The 25,347-nt window shown below is 43.0% G+C and overlaps 1 protein-coding gene across 1 annotated transcript in view; it reads right to left on the reverse strand.

Moving 5' to 3' along the window:
- The window catches only part of ZBBX (zinc finger B-box domain containing), a 215,307-nt gene that overhangs the window by 39,357 nt on the left and 150,603 nt on the right, over positions 1-25,347 (reverse strand). Inside the window, 4 exon segments of the mRNA XM_040429970.1 lie at positions 2,558-2,678; positions 2,681-2,719; positions 7,373-7,464; positions 10,097-10,239. Coding sequence (XP_040285904.1) covers positions 2,558-2,678; positions 2,681-2,719; positions 7,373-7,464; positions 10,097-10,239 — 395 coding nt within the window.

Consider the following 25,347-nt stretch of genomic DNA (forward strand, 5'->3'; position numbering starts at 1 on the left):
GTGTGTCCTATCTGCTGCAGCGCTCTCCCATTCACAGCTCGGGGACAAGTCTTTTCTCAGGTGTGTCCTATCTGCTGCAGCGCTCTCCCCTTCACAGCTCAGGGACAAGTCTTTTCTCAGGTGTGTCCTGTCTGCTGCAGCTCTCTCCCATTCACAGCTCGGGGACAAGTCCTTTCTCAGGGTGTGTCCTATCTGCTGCAGCGCTCTCCCCTTCACAGCTCGGGGACAAGTCCTTTCTCAGGTGTGGTCCTATCTGCTGCAGCGCTCTCCCATTCACAGCTCGGGGACAAGTCCTTTCTCAGGTGTGTCCTATCTGCTGCAGCACTCTCCCCTTCACAGCTCGGGTACAAGTCCTTTCTCAGGTGTGTCCTATCTGCTGCAGCTCTCTCCCATTCACAGCTCGGGGACAAGTCCTTTCTCAGGTGTGTCGTATCTGCTGCAGCCCTCTCCCCTTCACAGCTCAGGGACAAGTCCTTTCTCAGGTGTGTCCTATCTGCTGCAGCGCTCTCCCATTTACAGCTCGGGGACAAGTCCTTTCTCAGGTGTGTCCTATCTGCTGCAGCTCTCTCCCATTCACAGCTCGGGGACAAGTCCTTTCTCAGGTGTGTCCTGTCTGCTGCAGCGCTCTCCCATTCACAGCTCGGGGACAAGTCCTTTCTCAGGTGTGTCCTATCTGCTGCAGCGCTCTCCCATTCACAGCTCGGGGACAAGTCCTTTCTCAGGTGTGTCCTATCTGCTGCAGCGCTCTCTTATTCACAGCTAGGGGACAAGTCCTTTCTCAGGTGTGTCCTGTCTGCTGCAGCGCTCTCCCATTCACAGTTCAGGGACAAGTCCTTTCTCAGGTGTGTCCTATCTGCTGCAGCTCTCTCCCCTTCACAGCTCGGGGACAAGTCCTTTCTCAGGTGTGTCCTGTCTGCTGCAGCTCTTTCCCATTCACAGTTCAGGGACAAGTCCTTTCTCAGGTGTGTCCTATCTGCTGCAGCTCTTTCCATTCACAGCTCGGGGACAAGTCCTTTCTCAGGTGTGTCCTGTCTGCTGCAGCGCTCTCCCATTCACAGCTCAGGGACAAGTCCTTTCTCAGGTGTGTCCTGTCTGCTGCAGCTCTTTCCCATTCACAGCTCAGGACAAGTCCTTTCTCAGGTGTGTCCTATCTGCTGCAGCGCTCTCTTATTCACAGCTCGGGGACAAGTCCTTTCTCAGGTGTGTCCTGTCTGCTGCAGCTCTTTCCCATTCACAGTTCAGGGACAAGTCCTTTCTCAGGTGTGTCCTATCTGCTGCAGCGCTCTCCCATTCACAGCTCGGGGACAAGTCCTTTCTCAGGTGTGTCCTATCTGCTGCAGCTCTTTCCCCATTCACAGCTCGGGGACAAGTCCTTTCTCAGGTGTGTCCTATCTGCTGCAAGCGCTCTCCCCTTCACAGTTCAGGGACAAGTCCTTTCTCAGGTGTGTCCTATCTGCTGCAGCGCTCTCCCCATTCACAGCTCGGGGACAAGTTCTTTCTCAGGTGTGTCCTATCTGCTGCAGCGCTCTCCCCTTCACAGCTCGGGGACAAGTCCTTTCTCAGGTGTGTCCTATCTGCTGCAGCGCTCTCCCATTCACAGCTCGGGGACCAAGTCCTTTCTCAGGTGTGTCCTATCTGCTGCAGCACTCTCCCCTTCACAGCTCGGGTACAAGTCCTTTCTCAGGTGTGTCCTATCTGCTGCAGCTCTCTCCCATTCACAGCTCGGGGACAAGTCCTTTCTCAGGTGTGTGCGTATCTGCTGCAGCCCTCTCCCCTTCACAGCTCAGGGACAAGTCCTTTCTCAGGTGTGTCCTATCTGCTGCAGCGCTCTCCCATTCACAGTTCAGGGACAAGTCCTTTCTCAGGTGTGTCCTATCTGCTGCAGCGCTCTCCCCTTCACAGTTCAGGGACAAGTCCTTTCTCAGGTGTGGTCCTGTCTGCTGCAGCTCTTTCCCATTCACAGCTCGGGACAAGTCCTTTCTCAGGTGTGTCCTATCTGCTGCAGCGCTCTCCCATTCACAGCTCGGGGACAAGTCCTTTCTCAGGTGTGTCCTATCTGTTGAATCACTCTCTCTGTAACTGTCACTGCGTCTAACAGAAGATATGGCTGGTGGCAGTTGAAGGATGAAACTAAGCATGTGCGACCACCTCAGTGAAGCGGACATGGAAATATGGAAAAAACAAACAGCAGGTGGCACTATGCTAATACATTTTATTGAATTACTCAGTGGCTAGATTAAATGTTTAATTACATGTCATTACAAAAGTGTTAGAATATTTCCCATGCTGCTCTCCAATCCCTGCTGACCAGTGATGTTCTGGGGGGACAGATCACTGCTGTGGGCAGTCATTGGCTGCAGCGGCACACGGGACCCCCGTCCATTCCGGAACTTTACAAGTAGGTATTGGAGCACAGTGAAGGCAGGGTGGACTGAAGGAGCAGGTAAGTATATATTATACTGATGCATTCATGTTAATAACGTATTTATATTAATCTATATGGCGTCTGGATCTTTGTCATCGCTATGAACATTGTATATTGCCCTTTGGCTCTTACCTGTATAGGTGACCTTCTCATCTGCTGCAGTGATATCAGGGGTCTGTGGTAGGCAATGCTCAGCTTTAACCTCCACAGGGTCAATATCCAGCATGAAGAATCCCGTAAAGCCTTGATATTCGATATCCGGTTTGGCTGTTTGACGACAGTGCTCTGCAGCTCCTAAAGTAAAAAGTGACACCACAACAATTTTTCTTCTTTTATTAATATTTTAAGAAATATTTGTTTTAGCTCAGTAAGAATCAATGAAACCAGAGGATGAAACATGGTTCCTGGGCGGTTACTGTCAGATATTTATGCCGCAGAAATTATTTATCCAACCATCACATTCTGCTGCCGGCTAATGATGTTTTTTAAGGCAACAAGATAAAGAGATATATATTTTTGATATAGTATTCAGGATGAGACATTCTCGCAATCCCCTCCAGCATTTAACCAGCTGAGTGTGTAACATTTCTCATCTCTATCCAAACCGGTGTGTCTCTTGGTACAGGAATACTATATAATCGAGTCACACCGAGCAATGCTTGCCACCCTTGACGAAACGCTTACATGATAGTGGCACTTAATGTCTACATGTAATCCCCCCTACAAGTGGGACATAATAAAAAATGGAGCGCTCAGACAGAAATTAAGGTCACCGTATTATTCTCAGCACGCGCTTTGGATTCTCATTTCTACACTGTCAAAAGTACATAAGAGGATGCAATATTCCAGCAATACTTGGCATGATATCGTATGAATATGAATGTGGTGCTGCAGCTGATTCCTTGTCACAGACTTCCATGTGTCCCCATGTCACTGATGATAACGGCACTTGTTAAAAACTGAAACGTTTTAGCTATATAGGATCTGAAATTATTTCAAAATGTAACTTCTCTCACATGAAAACTGGAAAAACGAAAGAAAATCCTACTACCAGTCCATGTTACCAAATGGAGTGTCAATGATGCTATGGGGTTGTTTGCATTCAGCGGTATATTCTTACCATATCATATCATCCCTTGATAACGCAGATGAATATTGCATATCAGGCTGCGCTCACATTCATGTTGAACTCTCTGTTCTTCTGATCCATCAAATGGATCTGCTTTTGGTCTTCTTTCACACCGCCATTAGTAGTAGAGAACAGCCTGCTAAAATCTCTGGCTCCAGCATTGGCAGATGCTACATTAAAGGGGTTGTCTCACCTCAGAAAATGACATTCATCATGTAGACAAAGTTAATACAAGGCACTTACTAATGTATTGTCCATTGTCCATATTGCCTCCTTTGCTGGCTAGATTCATTTCTCCATGGTTACGACCACCCTGCAATCCAGCAGCAGTGGTCGTGCTTGCACACTATAGAAAATAGTGCTGGACTATGCGCACCCCCGTGGTCCCAAACACCAGAGAGGCCGGTGCTTTTTCCTATATTGTACAAGAACGACCACCAATGCTGGATTACAGAGTGGTCGTGACCATGGAAACGATCAGTGTATAATGTGATGGAAAAATGAATCCAGCCAGCAAAGGAAGCAAAATGGACAATAACAATACATTAGTAAGTGTCTTGTATTAACTTTCTCTACATTATAAATGCCATTTGCTGACGTAAGACAATCCTTTTAATGCCCGATGACCCCTCTGACTGGTCTGGTGGAGATCCGGCCGCTACCCAGCAAATATGCCAGGATTCAGCCAGACAATTAGAACACTGCACTCCAGAGAGTGTGAAAATAGCCTTATTCGAGCTGCAGTTGGCTCAGTTTGCATCAGATCCATGAGATTTCAGTTATTTTGATGGAAGAAAAAGTACAGCAGTTAGTATTTTGTCCCCAGTTAAAAATAACAGATTTCTGACGGAACTGACAAAAACAGATGTTTTTTTTTCTTCTCATTTTTCTGTTCTTCTGACGGATCAGAACAGAAAGCCTAATGAAAATGTGAACACAGCCTAGGCTGAAACGTATAATGTTGCCATTACCCATCATTTTAACCATTAGGTGTGTATCAGTGTGTAGCCACAGGAACACGCAGAGGCTTCGGGATCTATAGAATGATACGTTTTTGGGACAAAACATACAAAATCCGTGCCTCACTATTCCCAATGCACATTCACGTTATATGCTTGAAGACTCTTTTCCCCGTAGATTTGAAATTTGTGTCAGGATGGGACATTGTGCAAGGAAACTGCGTTGGGTAACCACACATGGTCTAGTCCTGTGATGCCTAACCCTCCGGCACCTCCAGCTGTGGTAAAACTACAACTCCCAAGATGCACACTTGCTTGGCTGTTCTCAGAACTCCAAAGAAATGAATGGAGCATGCTGGGAGTCGTAGTTTCACCACAGCTGGAGTGCCGGAGGTTAGCCATCACTGGTCTAGTCCCACTGAATGCGGATAATGCAAGCGAAGATCAAGCTGCAAATCTGCAGCAGATTTTTCCACACAGTAGATTGTTGCCTGAACATACCCTAAGGTTCTCTTCACATCAGCGCATGTGTTTCTTAAACAGGTTGTCCATAACATAATATCCACCTTATCAATACCTGGTCCCTATCCGGGGCTCTAGTGATGATAGGAGATGTACCAAGTGACCACTGCAGCCAATCACTAGCCATAATGGTGACCACTGAGTTCACAGCTACTGTCAGCGATTGGCTACATGTGAACATGTCATTATTACTGCAGCTCGGTGAACAAAGACACCGGGGAACCCCGAGCCATCAGTGCAGAAGGGGTTGTTGTGTTATCATAAGTATTACTCAATGGGCTATTACACAGAAAACCCCCTTAGCCTTTCTGTTAGGATCCTGCTGATTTAAAAAAATTGCTTTTAAAATAAGATATATTTTACTACTTGGTTTTCATGTTAATGAAGAGACCCCGCAGATAATGAGGATGCGATTTGTGTGCGTGCACATTATCCTGTATATTATTTAGAGCTGCACTGCGCGCACAGTACACATTGTGAGTCCCTGACCCTGAGGAGCCGGTGCCTTTTCCAACTTGGCCAACTATAGGCATGGGCTTCTTGTGTCTAATGGAAAACCTGGCTCTTACACAAACACATTGCAGCTTGGATCCCTTTTCTTTTTACTGTTTGAGTCACTTACACACTGACAAACAAACAGCGACCCCTTTCCATCCACCTGTATCTGAGCCTAACCGTAAAGCAGTGGTATCACTTCAGTAAATGCATTTATCATGTAGAGAAAGTTAATACAAGACACTAATGTATTGTGATTGTCCATATTGCTTCCTTTGCTGGCTGGATTCATTTTTCCATCACATTATACACTGCTCGTTTCCAGGGGCCCAGCAGCGGTGGCCGTGCTACGTTTTTTCTGTACATGTCAAATCTGATAACATTGTACTGTCGACCAGAGGTGCAGAGTGTCCAAACACCCCTGGCAGAAAAAGGGTTATGGCTCTGATCTTATCAAGTTTGGAAGCTACATTGTAGGTATAGCTTGATGGAAGACTGTGATGTACCCCACTGGATAGGCATACAGTGGAATATGTCACTGGTAGGATGACATAATAAAACACTTACACAGCATGATATATGCCTTTGTCTGTATACCTCTGTATAGAATGTAGTCAACCTGTATACTGACATACGCTGTTCTGACAGAGGTTAAATGATGCTCTTTCGGCCTCTGTCAGGCTGGAGCTTTTTCCAGCGCATGTATCGTCCATAGAATTAGTGTGATGTGAACATAGCCTGATGCACTGCATGTCACTGTTATGTTACCACCAGCTGGACTAAGACAGCCCAAAACTATTTGGGGAGATTGATGAAGACTGCCTTTCCCATCGGCCTTGATCCCCGTGGATCATTGTAAGATGGCCTCATTTATTAATAAGTAGATGCCTCTTAATAAATTAGGTGAATCCCTGGCTCTCGTGCTCTAGAAATTCAGCTCTACTACAGCTATAATGACACTGGTTTCTGGTGTACATTATAATAAATCTGGCGGGCGTCTGAGGCTCCGCCCACTCACTAAGCCCTGCTCCCTTCTGCCACTGTAGAAAAGTGGTGAGAAGCTCAAAAAGTTGCAAATGATGGTGTAAACATGACATGCACCATAATTTGCGCCTATTTAATGCTACATCGTTACAGCGTTAATAAATCTTTCACTTAGTGCCCTCAAGGAATGACGCTCATTATAAGAGCGCTGCGTGTCCGTAAACAGAAGCCACTGCTCCAGCATTCAAGCAGTGGCCATGGAAACTTGCGACTTTATTGATGACATCACTGGATTCCTAATGACAAAGCAGGCTCTACGGCATTCAGAGAGTGGATAATCTGATTCGTATCTTCTCTGCAGCTTTCCGCGATTGATAAATAATAGAAACCTTGAAGGAAACTAAAAACGGCAGACTTAGCAAACCCTTCATTTGCATTCGTATCACGCACTCTGAGAGATAGCCTAGAACCATTAGGGTGAATTGACATGTCCGAAACTGCCCCATTCATCTGAACGAGCTTTACGAAAAATCATGTGCTTGCCACCAAAAACAACCCAAACCAGATGTACTGAACTCTTTCAGCGGTACAACTTTCTGGAACAAATCTGCCATGTGTGAACATAGCCTTAGGGAGCTTCAGTAGCTAACACTATTAAATGGTTGTACGCTAAGTCAACAACCATTTTTCATTTACAAAGGTGCGGTGATGTACCCTACCTTTACTGTTCCATTAACAAGCGCTGCACAAAAACAACCTGCCGATCTCTAATTCTTCCACAATGCATTTTACGATCTCCACAGCATTTATAACAAATATGAGATGAAACAGAGTGAAAAGATGTTATGTCACTTTAACCTGGGGCACGTTTACCATGAAAGCTGGATCCGAGCTCTGGCTGTCCTTAAAGCTTTTGTACTTCATTGATTTGCTGTCTTGGGAATGTGATGCTGTAAGAGGATGATCCTGTATTGAATGCATTAAAAGAGTATACATAGCTGTCAAACTGCTTAATTGTCCTGCCACAGTCGTGCTGTCTCCAGAACACAGCGCAGTTTATCACCAGATCCTGCATGCTCTGGATGAGAATGACTGCTCCGAGCGAGGGATTTGGGGCTTGATTAACACAATTAACATATAGAACTGTTCACAACCTTAGAAATGAATGCTACAAGTGCTTCTATTTTTGGTTCAGAACATTAGCAGTGATTTTCAGCACGCACTGTCAACTACAGAGGAGAGGGAGCAGTCGGCTTCAGTGCGCAGCTAATTGCCCTAATTAGAGTATTAAAAAAGAATGCCTGTGTAATTGTACAAATGCTCGCCTTCTCAAACATACGGCTTATTTCCCCTGTAAACTTCTCACTGACACAACAAACCACAGGAGAGGAACACAATTGTGACCGTGGTTTGCTTCTTGGTTTGTACGCTGTTCCTCGCAGACCTACACTATATATATATATATATATATATATATATACACACACACACATACATAAATATAATGGATAATGTGATCTTGTGATGGTTAGAGGGGGATATGACATACAGATGTGTTCCCTTCCTTACTTTTCTTCCTGGCTGGATATGTCCTGATAGGCAAGTCATGATATGACCAGCTTTTCAAAAACAACGTTATTTTGTGATATGGTGTCATGAGATGTCTATTCTATATGTGTCTATGTACAGCCACCCAGTGGTTGTGTTGTGTAATGCAGCCTGCCGGAAGTTTTGCGAGAATATTGTAATACTGTATCGAACTGGTGTTATTAGAAATTAGAGTCCTTATCCAAATTAGGATAGACACATCTGTATGTAGAGGTTATGTTAACGTATGTGTTTTTGTTTTGTTTTTTAAACAAAATGTCTTTTGTATCGTATATTGTGCCTATACACATAAATATGCTCAGGTACTTGCCACGGCACACCACTTAACTGGAGATAGCCCAGGGGAACTTTATCTGGACAGGCTGTCTGCATCGTGACAGGGTTACAGTTACAAGTCATGGAGAGAGATATGATTCGTCTGTTGTTTTATCAGATTTAGAGGGGCTGTTTGAATTTCTATTTAACCCCTTTAAGGCTGACTGATGCAATGGGGCTGGACCGCAGGTGACTTTCAAGTAAATTGCAGCTAAACGGTTTAGCTGAAAAACCAGACAACCTTAAAGAGGACCTTCCACAGGATTTATGTGTTAGAAACTGGTATGCTTACCAAATAGGGCGACCCCTACAGATGCAAGCACTTTTTTTTCTAAAATACCGGTCCCTTCCACTACTGTGTTCCCCGCTGATTTGGGCGCCTGTTATGTAAATTTAGACCGTCGGTACAGGGAGGAAGAGATGGCTGGGTTTCTCAAAACTGCTCACCTTCCCCCTGCCTCTGCGACTGGACCGTGCTACAGCCAAGGAGAAGGAGACGCCCATTGAGATCCCAGCCATCTCCTCCCCCCTGTACCAATGGTCTAAATTAACATATCTGGCGCCTCAAACAGCGGGGGACACAAGAGCAGAACGTAGGGGTTTGTAGTGCTTGCATCTGTAGGGGCCGCCCTATCTGGTAAGCATATCAGTTTCTAACACATAATCCCATGAAAGGTCCTCTAAACAAAATCAAACTTTTTTTTTTAGCTACAATCAATTTGCAAACTGTGGGTTTTTGCACAAGTGGCGTTTTTGTGCCATTTTCACCACTTTCAGAAAAGGGGGCATGGTGTGGGTATAGTGCAGGCAGGGTCATCAGCCCTGGCAGGTGTATCATCAGTTATGCCAATTCCCAGCGTAAATGATGACTGAAATCTACGCCAGCTATTAGTTGGTGTAGATTTCATTCTAGGCTTGCAGACTGCCGGAGGATGTGCCTTGTCCTATTACGAGGCCTGTGCCTCACCATAAATTAAACGCGTCCTCTTGCGATGTAGGGGATATGAAGACCGGTTTAGAAAACGCCAGCCTTGATAAAACTTGCCCATTGACTTTTGTAGCAAGATTTTCCAATATTAACAATCACACCTACATATCTGCTGTATGAGAAACCCATTGCACAGCATGCAACGTAGTCATATAATAGTTAAAAGTTTTCACCCATTTATCATTATAAGAGGTCTGTGTGTAGCCTTAGCCTAAGAGAGCAACATTCAGAGGTTTAGGGGTAAAAAAAAAAAAATTATCTGACTATCACAAAGGTTTTCCCCATCTAAAACCAGAAAGAATATTCATGTTCAACATTCGAGAAAGCAGCAAGTGCCAATTCCCATTGGCATGTATGACTCATTATACTGTACATGTATTGCAAATCTGTAATGAAAGATCAGCCCATTTTATCTCAAAGATATAGAGAAATGAGACGGCTATATCATTTAACTGCTCCCACGAAAACCTTACAGGAGCAGTAGGGTGGCCAATTATTCACTGAGACAACTGTGCCTCTCATACCGTTTGTAGAACAAGAAATAATCATTAGATTCTGTGAGATTTCTGGTTGTTCACATGAAAGTTTTTGGTTTATTTCTTCTATTTCTGAAATAATATTTGCAGTACATCTACTGTACATACAGTATATTCACTCTCTGTAGAACATACCTTTCACACAGGTAGACTTTACACCTTCTTTAACACAAGAAGTGGACCTCAGGGGTACATTGCGCTGTTTTTCACATGCTCGCTCTGGTGACCTGGGGGAAATTCTGTCCGAAACTGGCAATTTTACTTCAGATTCTGAAAGACTTAAGAGTTACAAATGTATGCATTAGAGATAAGGTTTACATCAAGTAGTCAAACCAATGGTGTATACCTTTCCAGCCAGGTCTGCTGGTCGCCAGTTGGTATGAAGTTCTAAATATATTACTGATATCTCATCATCCAACAATACAATAATTCCCGACTCAATGTGTTTCGATGGAGGAGACATGACAATGTGTTTAGTCACATTACCCTCCATAGGGGACAGTGAACTGGCCAAGAAGAAGGGTGGCTTTAAGATCATGAAAGTGGTCCATAAATTGTGACATATCATCCACAGTAACATTCCCAGGTATGGAGGTAAAACATTTTGAAATTGAATGCCAATTAAGTCTTTATAAATTAATAGGCAGTACTCAAAACTTGTGGCAAGTTACAGCACATGGAGTCTTGAAGGGGTTCCCCACCTGCCTCTCTAAACAGAAGGTTCTTTCTTACCTGCTCTCCACTGCTCCGCTCCTCTGTACTGCTTCCATTGTGTCCATGCCCTGGTCCCTACAGTGTTGACATCCGATGCAGAATGGGCACGGTCACATAAACAATGACTGGCTTCAGCGGTGATGTGGCCACAAGAAGCATGTCCTTGCTGAAGCCAGTCATTGGCTGCAGCAGAGTGTGTGACCATGTTAATGCTGTGCTGGATGTCAATACTGCAGGGATCAGAACATGGACACGGCAGAGGCAATCGCTATCCTAGGGACCGGTCATCAGTATCTGATTGTTGTGGTCCAACTCTTGGCACCTCTGGATGACAGCTGCAGCTCCTTCAAATAGCTGATCTGTACATCTATAACCGGTATGAAGGGAGCAGTCCTTTCAGAATTTTTTGGATCAACATGTAAAATTTTGAATATGCATTTTATTTTCTGTCATGTACAGTATATTTAGGATATATCGGAATGGCTCACCCTCCAAGTTGCTATGAAAAAGGGTGCTCCCCCTAAAAAGGTTACCCCAAACCTTAAAAGGAGATAAAATATTAAATAGAATAAGAGGGGCACACCTACATCTAGTTCACATCGATCACTACACAGTATTAGGTTAAAACAATTTATTAAATATTCATACGGTACCTGATAAATTAATACTACATCTAAAATATAAATCTATACTGTGAATAAATAAATTACTAAATATATATCAATAAAGAAATATATATGTCAATACAGATAGAATGTGATAATACTAAGGGTTATTGACGTCATGCATCAGGTGGTTAATAGTGAATGTCTCTAGTAGGATCGCTGAAATGCAGGATAAGAGAACAGTCACTATATTGGTCCGCAATATGCGATTCTTCCAAGCAGGAAAAAAATTTAGATGAATGCGTTAGTCTTTCAATATAGGAACAATAGGCTGTCCTTAGCGTATAAGTATAAGCATTCCTTTTATAGATGTAACTTCGTCTCACAGTTGTACTGTGATACAATGTGGCAAGTACTCACTGTTTGTAGAGATGGTAGAGTGTTCGGATAGTTGCGCTTAGCGTGGCGTCCCACGAGTTGTCAGCGCGGATGATTATAAATCCAATCTACTTTATCGTGAGTTGTACACTTGCATTGAATAGACTTGCACAAAAGGGGAGAAACAGACCGTTTGGTGAACTAGAGTCCGTTTGGTGAACGCGTATGGTGTAGACAAGTCTCAAGAAAAGGAAAGAAACCGCAACATAAGAAAGGAAACCGCAATACCATTTGCGCATCTTAACTACAAGTTTGCAGCCAATCTGGAAAGAGATGAAAGTCCTGCCGTGTGAAAAAGACACAAAGCAAAGGCGAATTTCAAGTAGGGACAAAATTATATTGACCCTAGTTCACCAAACGGACTGTTTCTCCCCTTTTGTGCAAGTCTATTCAATGCAAGTGTACAACTCACGATAAAGTAGATTGGATTTATAATCATCCGCGCTGACAACTCGTGGGACGCCACGCTAAGCGCAACTATCCGAACACTCTACCATCTCTACAAACAGTGAGTACTTGCCACATTGTATCACAGTACAACTGTGAGACGAAGTTACATCTATAAAAGGAATGCTTATACTTATACGCTAAGGACAGCCTATTGTTCCTATATTGAAAGACTAACGCATTCATCTAAATTTTTTTCCTGCTTGGAAGAATCGCATATTGCGGACCAATATAGTGACTGTTCTCTTATCCTGCATTTCAGCGATCCTACTAGAGACATTCACTATTAACCACCTGATGCATGACGTCAATAACCCTTAGTATTATCACATTCTATCTGTATTGACATATATATTTCTTTATTGATATATATTTAGTCATTTATTTATTCACAGTATAGATTTATATTTTAGATGTATTATTAATTTATCAGGTACCGTATGAATATTTAATAAATTGTTTTAACATAATACTGTGTAGTGATCGATGTGAACTAGATGTAGGTGTGCCCCTCTTATTCTATTTAATATGTACAGTATATTCTCCTAGGTTATTATGGATATTTTATGGAATATAGATGCAACTTTTATAGTTCATTTATTTAGAGGGAATCTGTCACCAGTTTTATGCTGCTAGGTTCTAACAGCTCCAGTCCTGATATTCATGGGCTCCAGGCTGTCTCCTCCCCTTGCCACTGACTGACAGATCTTTCAGACTGAATTGGGGTACTTTCACACTTGCGGCAGGACGGATCCGACATGCTGTTCACCATGTCGGATCCGTCCTGCGGCTATTTCGCCGTGCCGCCGGACCGCCGCTCCGTCCCCATTGACTATAATGAGGACGGGGCGGAGCTCCGGTGCAGCACGGCGGTGCACGGCGAAAGGCCACCGGACTAAAATTACTGCATGTCAGGTTTTTTAGTCCGGCGGCTTTCGCCGTGCACCGCCGTGCTGCGCCGGAGCTCTGCCCCCGTCCCCATTATAGTCAGTCAATGGGGACGGAGCGGCGGTCCAGAGGCACGGCGAAATAGCCGCAGGACGGATCCGGCATGGTGAACAGCATGTCGGATCCGTCCTGCCGCTAGTGTGAAACTAGCCTTAGTTAGGACACTGTAAAACTGATGACAGATTCCCTTTAATTGCTGTGGCTATTAAAACTATGCAGATACAAATGCATGCATGCTCTGGAAAAAAATGAAAGGTCAAAACCCTAGGTTGAGCTGATACATGGCATGTGATGTACTTTAATGCTAACTTGAAATGTTTTTAATATGTTTTATGCAAGTATAATAAATCCATTATTGGTCTAAAATGTGCGTTTGGAGTTAGGCCTGTTTCGCACTGGCGTCACTCGTTTCGGCAGGCCGTTCCAGCCGGGTCCGTAACTAAAGTGTACAGTCATGGCCAAAAGTTTTGAGAATGACACAAATATTAGTTTTCACAAAGTTTGCTGCTAAACTGCTTTTAGATCTTTGTTTCATACGTTTCAAAGGCTTTTATCGACAATTACATGACATTTATGCAAAGAGTCAGTATTTGCAGTGTTGGCCCTTCTTTTTCAGGACCTCTGCAATTCGACTGGGCATGCTCTCAATCAACTTCTGGGCCAATTCCTGACTGATAGCAACCCATTCTTTCATAATCACTTCTTGGAGTTTGTCAGAATTAGTGGGTTTTTGTCTGTCCACCCGCCTCTTGAGGATTGACCACAAGTTCTCAATGGGATTAAGATCTGGGGAATTTCCAGGCCATGGACCCAAAATGTCAATGTTTTGGTCCCCGAGCCACTTAGTTATCACTTTTGCCTTATGGCACGGTGCTCCATCGTGCTGGAAAATGCATTGTTCTTCACCAAACTGTTGTTGGATTGTTGGAAGAAGTTGCTGTTGGAGGGTGTTTTGGTACCATTCTTTATTCATGGCTGTGTTTTTGGGCAAAATTGTGAGTGAGCCCACTCCCTTGGATGAGAAGCAACCCCACACATGAATGGTCCAGGGATGCTTTACTGTTGGCATGACACAGGACTGATGGTAGCGCTCACCTTTTCTTCTCCGGACAAGCCTTTTTCCAGATGCCCCAAACAATCGGAAAGAGGCTTCATCGGAGAATATGGCTTTGCCCCAGTCCTCAGCAGTCCATTCACCATACTTTCTGCAGAAGATCAATCTGTCCCTGCTTTTTTTTTGGAGAGAAGTGGCTTCTTTGCTGCCCTTCTTGACAACAGGGCATCTTCCAAAAGTCTTCGCCTCACTGTGCGTGCAGATGCGCTCACACCTGCCTGCTGCCATTCCTGAGCAAGCTCTGCACTGGTGGCACTCCGATCCCGCAGCTGAATCCTCTTTTGGAGACGATTCTGGCGCTTGCTGGACTTTCTTGGACGCCCTGAAGCCTTCTTAACAAGAATTGAACCTCTTTCCTTGAAGTTCTTGATGATCCTATAAATTGTTGATTGAGGTGCAATCTTAGTAGCCACAATATCCTTGCCTGTGAAGCCATTTTTATGCAACGCAATGATGGCTGCACGCGTTTCTTTGCAGGTCACCATGGTTAACAATGGAAGAACAATGATTTCAAGCATCACCCTCCTTTTAACATGTCAAGTCTGCCATTTTAACCCAATCAGCCTGACATAATGATCTTCAGCCTTGTGCTCATCAACATTCTCACCTGAGTTAAAAAGACGATTACTGAAATGATCTCAGCAGGTCCTTTAATGACAGCAATGAAATGCAGTGGAAAGTTTTTTTTGGGATTAAGTAAATTTTCATGGCAAAGAAGGACTATGCAATACATCTGATCACTCTTCATAACATTCTGGAGTATATGCAAATTGCTATTATAAAAACTTAAGCAGCAACTTTTCCAATTTCCAATATTTATGTAATTCTCAAAACTTTTGGCCACGACTGTACATCCGTGAGCTGCCGGAAGTCCACCTGGCCCCATTCACTATAATGGGGAGCGGTGTAGCTCCGGCCCAGCACAGCAAATATGCCGAGGGGTGGCCGGAAAAAAAAATCACTGTGTGAATGTGGCTGGGCGGACTTCCAGCAAGCAGCTCACGGATGTACACTGTAGTTACGAGTAATAACAGTGCGAAAGTAGCCTTACGCTATTTGAGCTCTTATCTAGAAAGAATGCTAATTCATTTACACTATGCTTACATGATCCTATCCACTTAGGCTACTTTCACACTTGTGGCAGTGTGATCTGGCAAGCAGTTCCGTCGTCGGAACTGCCGATCTGGATGTGGCTGAAAGCATTTGTGAGACGCATCCTTATGCAGATCCGTCTCTCCACTTGTCATCTCCACTTGTCATGCGGACAGACGGATCCGTCTTGTATATTTTTTCACATTTTTACCGGTCTGCGCATGAGCAGACCGGAAGGACGGATCCGGCATTCCGGTATTCTGAATGCCGGATCTGGCACTAATACATTCCTATGGGGAAAAATGCCAGATCCGGCATTCAGGCAAGTCTTCAGTTTTTTTCGCCGGAGATAAAACCGTAGCATGCTACGGTTTTCTCTTTTGCCTGATCAGTCAAAATGACTGAACTGAAGACATCATGATCCATCTTGAACGGATTACTCTCCATTCAGAATGCATGGGGATATGCCTGATCAGTTCTTTTCCGGTATAGAGCTCTTGTGACGGAACTCTATGCCGGAAAAGAAAAACGCTTAGCAGTGGACTATATCATGAAAGAAACGTAGCAGTACTGCAGAATTTTAGACTATTTATACCTAGTCTGAATATAGTAAATGTCTATCAGTTCAGCAAGTGGGATTGTTTTCACATATAGCTGCTGCTATTCCATGCACTGACGTATGTCCTCAGAATAGACCATCAATAGTTAATTGTCGTAAAATCCCCTCCATGTACTCTAACTTGCCATGGTTTTTGAGTAGTGCCAACCAATGTCCTTGTACAGAGGACATTTACAAAAATTCAATTGCAAAATGATCATGCTGCCACAATGAAAACACAAATGTCCTGTACAGTGCGTAACTGCTATAATGATGCAAACCACAAAAAGGCACCTAAATGTTAATATGTAATTAATGAGGATGTCCGCAGTGCAGCACAGTCATTCATATTATCTCAATGGAAAATTATTTTAATGAAGCAGCGAGTAAAGGGATATGTTTAGAGTCAATAATTTTTATTAAGATATTTCAATAAATGAGTGCAGCTACTACACAGTCGTAAGTGATTACAATCGAGTGAGAGTCATAGATGTACATGAAAGCCCCCAAACAGAGGGATTTAAAATATAAATCAACACATGTATGACAAAAGAAGTGAAATTATCAACAATTCCTCAGGGTGTACCAATAGGAGGGAGAGGAAGGAAGGGAACATGTGAATAAAGGGTTACGCCGTTACTCAACGGGGAAGATTAGGAGGACATATATTTTGAAGACTTCCATACTCGCCAGGTTTTCTCAAACTTCGTGGTACTAAGAGTTACAGAGGCCATAATTTGTTCATAGAGACAGGTCTTATTTACCCTTTGGGTTACTTCGAGCATTGTGGGGGGGGGGGGGGGTGCAGAGATTTCCACTTTGAAGTAATAGCTAATTTAGCTGTGAGGAGGATATGGCAGACTAACCCTCTGTAGCCCATGGGTATATCTGTGATACCAATCATCAGCAATGCTATCGAGGGGGAGGGAATAAGCAGAACTGACATTAAATCCGAGATCAAGGAAAAGACCTCAGCCCAAAATGGTTTAACTATCGGGCAGTTCAATAATACGTGAAACAGTAAAGGGATAAGTTGTTAAGAAAACACCCATGCCATATACATCCACCACATCCTATAATGTACACAATCAGAAAGATGGGCAGCTCTTGAAATAAAAAAATAAAAATAAAATAAAATAAAAGGAATTTGCAAAATACAGGAATTAGAATGCAAAATGTAAATAAAAGAATCTGAAATGTTTGACAAGAAATTCAATTGACTTGTCCAAGGCTCTAACAGCTCTTTCAGTATGCACGACTTATTAGGAATTGCCCCGAACCAACTGTTCAAGAAATGTATTTATTCAGAAACCAACAACAATCCCAAGGCTAAATTTGCACATATGAATGAATACATGTAGTGCTTTGGCAGCAAACTTAAAACAAATGTGCGATGTGAAAAATGGAAAGAAAGAAACATGGTATGGTCTTTCATTTTAATCACTGCACCTAAGAGCTAAATACTAAATCAGGCCAACAGGTAAGTGAGCGCTCTTGCTAGATGGCACCAGGACCTAACCAAACGCCCCATCTTACCGTGTCCATGCACGCAAATAATTATAATGTAAAGCATGTATAATATCATTCAAGTCACACAGAGTTCAAGTGAGGATTAACCGACTTGCTGCAATGACTCAATATATATTCTGCATCAGATATGATTAACTATTTCATTGCATAAGGCAAGTCCGCAGACAAAAATCTGCAAGGAAGTTTTCATAGCAGTTGCTGAAACCCCGTCCATAAGTATGACATTTCGCATGGAGTTTGATGTGAAATCCATGCCACATATGACCTGTGTTGAATGTCCTCTTTATGTTTCTAAAAGGGAACAGGCTCAAAGCACATGAAACCTCATGTTTTTCTGAGATGGCAGCACCTCACCCAACAACTTTTGGTGGACTTATGAATAGAAGGAACTTAGTTTTGTGTAGACTAAACTCCTGAGCTCGGAAAAGTTGTGACAACGTAGACTAAGGAACAGCCCTCCCTAATGTTACTCCAGAGACCGTGAGTTATATTATAAAATGTAAAAATAGTTCTTGCTGAAATGTTATGGCCACGAAAGCTACATTTCCAAGACGATTACTTAGGGAAAAAAAATTCTATATGTATGACTCTGCTAGAAACGATTATCTTACCATGTCCTCATGGACACAAACCCTGGTGATAGCAAAGTTCACTGAGGTAAGCTCAGTCATTGTAACAGGTTTAAGCTGCCAAAGGTTTAAACAACCAGAAGACAAAATGTTAACATTATAGTAATGTATTTGTTTTGCCGGTAGAGAATTTTGCATATTTAAATTAGACTGCAGGCGCTGTGGGAATGATAGGCTTCATTTTGTATGACCTTAGACGGGAACTCAACTCATCTAATGCATTCCAATTAGTTTGACAGACAATCTATGTAACAGAAAGGAATGAAATTTATAACAGTGGTGTATCCTCAAGCCTCTAACATGAGGTAACCCATCATTAAATATAAAATTAAAACTGTGTCTGTAACCTACAATTCTCCAACCAGCTACTGCATTAAAATTACATATATTCAAAACAGACAAAGAATAAGCAGTGATAATGGTCTGTATGTTTGCTCTTTTGTCTATACATGCGAATATACTGTCCGGCCAACGCAAGAAATACGCTGAATAAATGCTAAATATCTTTCAGTACAGACAGACAGAGGGAGGAGGAAATGGGAATATGTGGAATTCAAATATTTTAATGACACTATTTTTCCATGCAGTGTGGAAAGTCCTGCTTTGCTGATATCCAAAAAGAATTGTCCCTGAGCTGGCAGGTGGAGACTAGATGTATGAATGTCTGCCCATAGACAAGGAGACGGAAGATTCAGCTTCCTAAAGCTGGGTTTACACAGGGCGCTGCAGTGGCCGATTGTCGGGAAGGAAGCGTTCCTTCCCGACAGTCGGCTGCGCGTTCAGTGAAGGAGACCACGCATTTACATGCAGCGATCTCCTTCCTGCTGCGTTACCGCGAGTGCCAATGCCTTCTCAAACATCTGATCAGCCGGGGTCTCAGGTGTCAAACCACCACCGATCAGATACTGATGACCTATCCAGAGGAAAGCTCATCAGTATAAAAGTTGCTGAAAACCTCTTTAATCTGTATAAGACCACGCAACTGATATGTATTCGTCAAATAAGTACTGTGCTTAAAGGGGTTCTGCGGGAATTAAGAAAATATATTTTATAATAAATATATTCCCAAATACCTTTGATTAGTTATAATGGCTTGTTTTGTCTAGGGAGCAATCAGGGGAAACAAAATGGCCGCCATCCTATTAGTACACACAAAACCTGTCCTAATCACACAGGAAGACAAATGACTTCACAATACTGAGCTAAGGAGCTGCATCCTCCTCCTCTCTGCTCTGCTTGTCAGGGATTATGATCCTGAATACAGCTGATAAGAACTTTAGCCGTATCTCTGGGGAATTTAATACAGAGGGGATGGACAGGACAGAATGTGGTAATGTGTTGCTGTGGTAATGAAGACTGCATACAAGTGTAGCTGCTCAATAGCCACATCCCCACCTCCTCTCACGTCTCTTCATCATCTCCATTCCCACAAAGATTCACCTGTATTCAGGACCATATCGTCTGCATATCCCCTGCACGGCCACGGACCATATCCCCTGCACGGCCGCAGTCAGCACTGACTGCGGCACGTGCGGGCTTCAGACATGTGCGGGGTGGCCATTGGGTCCCTGCGCTGCTGTGACGGGGACTCGATGGCAGGGAAGGCAGCCTGATGCTTTCCTTAGGCATCGTGGCTGCCTTCTGGGAGAGCCTGGATCTCACAGGCAAGAAAGCTATAAGTGTATTACACTGTGTAATACACTTACAGCCAATGCATTACAATACAGAAGTATTGTAATGCATTTCAAAGTGGATCAGACCCTCAAAAGTCCCAAAATGGGACAAAAAAAAAAAAGTGAAAAAAAAGTTTCAAGTAAAAAAAATAAAGCGTCCTTTTCCCAAAAGAAAGTATAATTTTTTTTTTAAAAATAGGGAAAAAAAGAAAAATAGACATATTAGGTATCGCCGCGTCCGTATCGACTGACTCTATAAAAATATCACATGACCTAACCCCTCAGGTGAACACCGTCAAAAAAATAAAATAAAAACTGTGCTAAATAGACCATTTTTTTGACACCTTACATCACTAAAAGTGCAACACCAAACGATCAAAAAGGCCAATGACCCCGCACAGCAGGTTAGGCCTCCAGCCCATCAGACACAGCAGCCGCTTAACGTGCTGCCAGGCCGGACTCTGCATTCCGCTAATAGAGCAGATGGGCGGCCCGAGCTCGCTGGGGCAGGACGGAGCTTCTCCTCATCATACCACATCTGTCACAGTGGACTTCCGCGGCGTACGCTCAGCCATGGGCAGGGAGCGTGTCCAAAGAGCAGCCGCATATATGGAACCTAAGGCACCGTCACACAGCTCTCCGCTCATCTCCACTCCTGTGCTGCCTCTGGACAGAATGGCCCCCCTCCGGAGCTCCGCACCCGTCGCCCGGGCACCTTTGAAAACAGGCTGACAAATACCCAAGTGCCAGGACCAAATTCCTGGTCGCCATGGCGACCTGGCGCCTGGGATTTGTCGAGCCCTGATCTAATATCTCTACAGCAATGTTGTATCATATTAATGAACACTAACCAATGGGACGAGTAATATCTTGACTTTTTCCATTTAGGTTTCTAGTCTAGTCACCTAAGGAGCTGCGCTATAATCTATATAGTGGTGGTTACAAATTTATTTATGGGAGGAGCCACATCCGGGCCTCCCTCCACTTTGATGTTATACTTTTGGTGGTGGATACCCTCTTGTATGTGTATATATGTTAAGTCCCCTGAGGAGCCTGTAACCAACTAGGCAAAACGCGTAGGGACAAAAACAAGCGTCTGATTGACACTTGACTACTGTTGTGTCACTTACATTTCTCTCTATTATATGTCATTAGGTGGCTCTCTTGTCACTCCACAGGGGGTTCTATTAGTAAATATTGTTTATTTTTTTTATATTTAGCCCAGGTCTCATCTTAGAACCAGCAGTTTACAATCATTCCCGTGTCAGGGTCTTCCAGTGGTTACCAGGAGGTACGAGACACGGGATCGCCCTTATCAGGGCGGCTATTCCGTTTGCAGGCAGGGAGACTAACACTAGGGCCAGAATTAGGGATATCCCCCTCATTAGCCCATGCTTATCTGTCTGCCATCTTGCAATCTTGCAAACGTAGGTGAGTGGAATATTTATTTCCACATTAGCTCTTTTTGATTTATTTAATGATTTATTTTCATTTTTGTATTATAAGGGGTCATTGGCTTTTATTAGTGATTTATTAAAAGTTATGGTTTAGTAATATGGTATTCTGTGATGTCTATTCATAATTGACCATACTCTAAGCCCGTGAACAGGGTTATGTTCAATCTGTGAGACTCACATGATCTAACCTGTCAGATGAACATTGTAAATACGGTAACAAAAAATAAAAACGGTGCCATTTTTTGTTACCTTGCCTCACAAAAAGTGTAATATAGAGCAACCAAAAATCATATGTACCCTAAAATAGTACCAACAAAACTGCCACCTTATCCCGTAGTTTCCAAAATGGGGTGACTTTTTGGGACTTTCTACTTTAGGGGTGCATCAGGGGGGTCTTCAAATGTGACATGGCAGCTTAAAATTATCCCAGTGATAATTCAAAAACCATATGGCACTCCTTTCCTTCTGCGCCCTGCCGTGTGCCTGTACAGCAGTTTACGACCACATATGTGGTATTTCTGTAAACTACAGAATCAGGGCAATAAATATTGAGTTTTGTTTGGCTGTTAACCCTTGCTTTGTTAGCAGAATTTTTTTAATTAAAATTGAAAATCTGCCAGAAAAGTGAAATTTCATCTCCATTTTCCATTAATTCTTGTGGAACACCTAAAGGGTTAACAAAATTTGTCAAATCAGTTTTAAATACCGCGAGGAGTGTAGTTTCTAGAATGGGGTCATTTTTGGGTGGTTTCTATTATGTAAGCCTCACAAAGTGACTTCAGACCTGAACTGGTCCTCAAAAAGTGGGTTTTGGAAATTCTTTGTAAAATTTCAAGATTTGCTTCGAAACTTCTAAGCCTTCTAATGTCCACAAAAAATAAAATGGCATTCACAAAATGATCCAAACATGAAGTAGGTATATGGGGAATGTAAAGTAATAACTATTTTTGGAGGTATTACTCTCTATTATAAAAGTAGAGAAATTGAAATTTGGAAATTTTTCTAATTTTTCCAAATTTTTGGTAAATTTTGTATTTTTTAGAAATAAAAATTACATTTTGTTACTCAATTTTACCAGTGTCATGAAGTACAATATGTGACGAGAAAAAAATCTCAGAATAGCCTGGATAAGTAAAAGCGTTTTAAAGTTATTACCACATAAAGTGACACATGTCAGATTTGCTAAAAATGGCCTGGTCCTTAAGGGGTTTCGGTCATCAGAAATTCTGTTATGCAGCTGACTGACATTAGCGATGTGCTAATGTCAGCAGTACATAACAGGTTGATTTATAATTGTGTCCCTGCCGCCATTCTCCTAAAAAATACACTTTTAAAATATGCTAATAAGCCCCTAGGTGCTTTGAGGGCGTTGATTCAGCACCTAGAGGCTCGGTCTACGAACCATTTAGCATGCCCAGGTCCTCTTGAGTGACGTCCGACTTCTCCTGATCGTCAAAGAAATCCCGCGCCTGCGCCGTCCCGTTTTATATTCGGCGCAGTGAGTTAAGGACACGCTCCTGGTGCCGGCTTCCTCACTGCGCCTGCGCCGAAGGAAGGAAGTCGGACGTCACTCAAGAGGACCTGGGCGTGCTAAATGGAGGACCTGGGCGTGCTAAATGGTTCGTAGACCGAGCCTCTAGGTGCTGAATCAACGCCCTCATAGCACCTAGAGGCTCATTATAAGTTTTTAGGAGAACGGCGGCAGGGACACAATTATAAATCACACTGTTATGTACTGCTGACATTAGCACATCGCTAATGTCAGTTAGCTACATAACAGAATTTCTGATGACAGAAACCTTTTAAGGTGAAAAATGGCAGGGTCCTTAAGGGGTTATCCTGGAAATAATATTGATGATCTATCTGAAGGATTGGTCATCAATATCAGTTCGGCTGTGATTCGACTCCTGGGACCCCCGTTGATAAGCTGTTAGAAGAGGTCACGGGCACCTGTAATTGATCTTACAGTAAATGGGGCTGAGCTGCATTACCAATCACAGCCACTCTACTATGTATGGAGCTGTGCTTAGTAAGCTGCAGGGAGTCCGCAGTGCTCACCAGAGCTTCGGTGAGAGCGGTGGCTCCCTGAAACAGCTGATTGGTGGGATTGCCAAGACTCGGACCCCCACGATGTAACCCCTTTAAAGCTCTTGCGTCTGCATTTAAGCAGGAGCAGGTCCCAGAACCTGAGGAAAAGTTAGAAGCTGTATCTAACCACTTCTGTCTTCTTTTTGCAGTCTACATGGCGGTATAAGCACTATGCAGTAGAGAAAGGCAGTGGCAAAGCTGCTTCCTCTACTGGTTCCCGTGATCAAAAATCCATAGAAAAAGTAAAGTCTCACCAAGATGGAGTTCTCACGAATTTCAGAGACAAAGTATTTTAGAAGGGGTTGGGCAGAGCTGATAACTATAGAGCAGGGCATTTTAATATTACAAAGTTTCTTACAGACACTTGTACTACTGATTTATGCAAAGCTGTGTGGAATAAATTACAGCTTGATACCACGTAAAACAGGCAGCAATTTAAGCCACATGATATATGGGAAATCAGTCAATTTAGTATGAACTAGTTATTTACTAAAGTACAAAGAAACATTTTCTAGCCATTTATTTGGGCTGGCCATAGACCACAAACTGTGTATAGAATCTTATATAGCAAGTATAATTTAACATAATTACATGTGCACAACTGACCCAATGTAGATCTGAGTTTATTATAAACAATGTATGTAAAAGCAATCAAATTTCATCAAAGGCAACGAACCTGGAACATATCCCCTCATCAGTGTCCCGTCCATACAACCTTCAAACTAAGATCCAAGTAATTTATTCAATAAAAGTTAATACAATTTTCATATGCGACATGTTGTGCTCAAAGCATCAATAATACAATTATTTCTCACACCCCTGCTGTCAAGATCTTTTAGATAAATTCATTGGCAGTTAAACATCATTGATAAGATTAATAACCCATATAACGGCACACTAATCATATCAGGCGAGGCTAAAGTGATGTACTTTAGAAACTGTCAAGTCGATGAGTAACTGGTCTGCTGCTGCTCTATGATCATCCCCGGTCTGTAGACATTAAGTTTAGAGGCAACCACATCATGCAAAGGGATGTAGTTCATTGGCCTAATATACCGACTAACTAGAAAGGGTGGCCTCTCCACAAACTGATTTATGCCATTTGATCACATCAGATTCATTGGTAACAAGATATATCCAGTTAAGCCGGCCATAGACATTAAGATTAAAGGGCACATTTATTAAGGTCGTCGTTTTAGATGCCGGTCTTAATAAAGTCCCATAGCTGGCGGAGGATCTGCTGAAGTTATGAAGAGGCGCATCCTTGCAGTCTCACATTTAGACAATTTTCTACAGGCTTAGAAAATGATAAATGAGACGGGCCTACCGGCCCGGCCCCTCTCCCGTCCACACCACACCCACAATTTAAGAACTGCCGTGAGCGGGGCAAATTCCCATATAGCGACGCAACTAACCATTGCACCGCCATCTGCGCCTACAATATGCCTAATTTAGGCGCATTTCAGCTTAGTGAATGACCGCCTAAATTACTGTTGGCCAAACCTGCCATTTTTGGCAAGACCAATCAACTATCTGGTGTGCAAGGAGGCTCCAGACTGTTCCCCGTCAGCAGATTCTGGGGTACAGAAGGTCCAAGCATTTAAAGTTTAATATGCCCAATTCTTTTCTTCTTAGGAAGATAAGCTACCACCAGAAATGTCTGACAACAGCATATTCACCTCTACCCACTCAGAACAGGTGCATTCTTGACGGAGCTGAGCACTCATGTGTATGTAAGGGTTGAGAGAGATATCTATCAGCCGAAGGAATGTTTCGCCAACAGGAATCTAAAATGTATGGCCGGTTTTATATACACTGCTCAAAAAAATAAAGGGAACACAAAAATAACACATCCTAGATCTGAATTAATTAAATATTCTTCTGAAATACTTTGTTCTTTAGATAGTTGAATGTGCTGACAACATAATCACACAAAAATAAAAAAATGGAAATCAAATTTTTTAACCCATGGAGGTCTGGATTTGGAGTCACACTTAAAATTAAAGTGGAAAAACACACTACAGGCTGATCCAACTTTGATGTAATGTCCTTA

This window comes from Bufo bufo, chromosome 4 (assembly GCF_905171765.1).
Source record: "Bufo bufo chromosome 4, aBufBuf1.1, whole genome shotgun sequence".
Lineage (NCBI taxonomy): Eukaryota > Metazoa > Chordata > Amphibia > Anura > Bufonidae > Bufo > Bufo bufo.